Raw genomic sequence first — 3,074 nt, forward strand, 5'->3', positions numbered from 1 at the left:
TACCAGGCTTCTAGTATTTCATATGAAAGACAAAAACTGATGTTGAATACAAGTAGCTGCCCCTAATGCAGGCATAACCCTACAGAATTTCTTCCATAGTAGAATACAGAGAACAACAAGGGTCCTAAAATGTGCCTCAGGCCTACTGGTTGTTGCTAATCATTTATGGCTCCAGAAATAAAATTTGAGGCTATTTCTGGACTCAAAATAAAGTTAAAGTTATATGACATGAAAATAAAAAATAGTTTATAATTTTAAGATAGAAACTTTGAAATAGAGATAGATAATATTAAGAGAGTTTAGTCAGAAATTTGAATATCATGTAATCTTAGGTACCTCAATGCATTAATTCTGTGTGACATAAAATGTTTAATGTTGCCTTATAGGTGTTGAATATAGTACGACAGTAAATAAGCATATCAAGAGCAAAGACTTTGGTGCCTGAAGGACCTTGGTTCAGTCCTTGGGTCTGCCACTTACTAGCTTTGGGACCCTTGGTGGGTCATTTAACCTCTCAAATCATCCCTTGCATTGGTATTGTGAGAATTGAATGAGATAATGTATATAGTGTGTTTTGCATAGTACTTGGCATATTACAAGTGTTCAATAAGTGTTGTTTTGTCCTGGCTGGGAAAGTATCTGTTTTGCTATATAAAATTTAAGAAGAATATTAAAATATATTTTTGTTATTTTAAGGAAATTCGAAATGAGTCCCATGACTATCCTCATAGAGTGGCCAAGTTTCCAGAAAACAGAAATCGAAACAGATACAGAGATGTAAGCCCATGTAAGTATCTGTGGGTTTGTGTGCATATTTATGTTTGTTGGTTTGTTTCAGGAGGCAGGAACCAGTGAAAAAGAAGGTTTGGTCAGGGTTGATAAGTACAGTAATTTTTAAAATATATATATTTTTATTGATTTTTAGAGAAAGAGGAAGGGAGAGGGATAGAGAGATTAGAAACATCAATGAGAGACATCAATTGGCTGCCTACTGCACACCCCCTACTGGGGATTGAGCCTGCAACCCCAGCACGTGCACTGACCAGGTATCAAACCGGTGACCTCTTAGTCCTGGCTCAACACTGAACCACTGAGCCACACCGGATGGGCAGTAATTTTTTTAATATTAACATAATACATGTTCGTAGAGGGAAAATTGCCCATAATTATTTCATCCACACAGCCACCATTATTTTGATGTATCTCCTACCAATCTTTTTTTCTTATGCATAATTTTTCTTTCTTTAATTGTAACCTTATTGTGTGTATGTGTATACACATGCATACTTCTTTTCATATTATTTTGTATACTTTATTGGTATTACTTAAAATATTTATTGGTGTAGTTTCTTTCCCCTCAAACTACAAAAGTAGTGTGTATTTTTTGTGGAAAACTTTTAAAACAACTGCCCTGGTCAGGTGTGCAGGAGGCAACCAATCGATATGTCTCTTTCTCTGGGGCGGGGGCGGGGGGGGGTTGTCAGTGCCTCTAACTTCAGCATTCTTCCAGGGTTATCTGCATTTATAACTACAGTTATCAAGATAAGGTGTTGGTAGAAGAATAGAGGCATAGATTGGTTAAACAGAATAGAGAAACCAAAAATAAGACTCATAATTTGGTGAACTGATTTTTGACAGGTGCCAAGCAATTTAATTGAAGGATAATCTTTTCAATAGTTGGTACTGGAGTATTTGGACGTCTAGAGGGGAAAAATGAATCTCACACCATAAGAATTAACTTAAAAGTGCCTGGCCAGTGTGGCTAAGTGGTTGAGCATCAACCTATGTACCAGGATGTCAGTGGTTTGATTCCTGGTCAGGGCACCTGCCCAGGTTACAGTCTCGATTCCTGGTCGGGGCCGTGCAGGCAGTAGCCGATCTATGTTGATGTTTCTCTCTCATCTGTTGATGTTTCTCTCTCATCGATGTTCTGTCTCTCTCCCTCTTTCCTCTCTCTCTAAAAATAAATAAAAACATTTTAAAGTTGGTCGTAAACTGTAAAGTACAGGGGTGGGCAAAAGTAGGTTTGCACTTGTACAAATAATTACGCAGTCATATAAGAAACTCTGTGTTCCACATACTCACAACTATAAACCTACTTTTGCCTATCCCTGGATAAAACTTATATATTTTTATTGATTTCAGAGAGAAAGGGATAGAAAGATAGAAACATCAGTGATGAGAGAGAATCATTGATCTGCTGCTTCCTGCCTACCCGACACTGGGGACTGAGCCTGTACCTGGGCAAATGCCCTGCCTGGGAATCGAACTGTGACTCCTGGTTCTACACTCAACCACGGAGCCAGACAAGCTGGGCCCCTGTATAAAACGTTTTGAAGAAAATAGAAAATTCAGGACATAACGCCAGGTGGAGTTCTTAACATGATACCAAAAGCACAATCCAGAAAAGAAAATGATCAATAAATTGGACTAAGCCCAAATTAAAACCTTTGGTCTGTGAAAGACCCTTTAAGAGGACGAAAAGACAATGATAGACTGGGAGAAAATATTTATAAACCACCAGGAACTCATATCTAGAATATATACAGAGCTCTCAAAATTGAACAATTAAAAACAGTCAAGCCCTAACCGGTTTGGCTCAGTGGATAGAGACTGCAGACTGAAGGGTTCCGGGTTCGATTCCGGTCAAGGGCATGTACCTTGGTTGCGGGCAATCCCCAGTAGGAGGTGTGCAGGAGGCAGCTTATCAATGTTTCTCTCTCATTGATGTTTCTAACTCTCTATCCCTCTCCCTTCCGCTCCGTAAAAAATCAATAAAATATATTTTTAAGAAAACCAAAACAGTGAATTAGGAAATGGGTAAAAGATTATGAATACAGATGGTAGACAAGCACATAAGCATGTGAAAAACATTATTAACCATTAAGGAAATATTCCTTTTTTAAAAAATAAATCTTTATTGTTCAGATTATTACAGCAGTTCCTCTTTTTCCCTCCCATAGCTCCCCTCCACCCAGTTCCCACCCCACCCTCTGCCCTTACCCCTCCACTGTCCTCATCCATAGGTGTATGATCTTTGTCCAGTCTCTTCCCACACCCCCTACACCCCGTTC

At 38.7% G+C, this 3,074-nt stretch overlaps 1 protein-coding gene across 3 annotated transcripts in view; it reads left to right on the forward strand.

The window, feature by feature from the left end:
• The window catches only part of PTPN2 (protein tyrosine phosphatase, non-receptor type 2), a 61,821-nt gene that overhangs the window by 12,275 nt on the left and 46,472 nt on the right, over positions 1 to 3,074 (forward strand). For all 3 annotated transcript variants that reach the window (XM_006763253.2, XM_015563580.1, XM_015563581.1), the window contains exon 2: positions 697 to 787. In XM_006763253.2, coding sequence (XP_006763316.1) covers positions 697 to 787 — 91 coding nt within the window. The remainder of the gene's footprint in view (positions 1 to 696; positions 788 to 3,074) is intronic.

The sequence above is a fragment of the Myotis davidii genome, unplaced genomic scaffold (assembly GCF_000327345.1).
Source record: "Myotis davidii unplaced genomic scaffold, ASM32734v1 scaffold78, whole genome shotgun sequence".
In the NCBI taxonomy this organism is placed as follows: Eukaryota; Metazoa; Chordata; class Mammalia; order Chiroptera; family Vespertilionidae; genus Myotis; species Myotis davidii.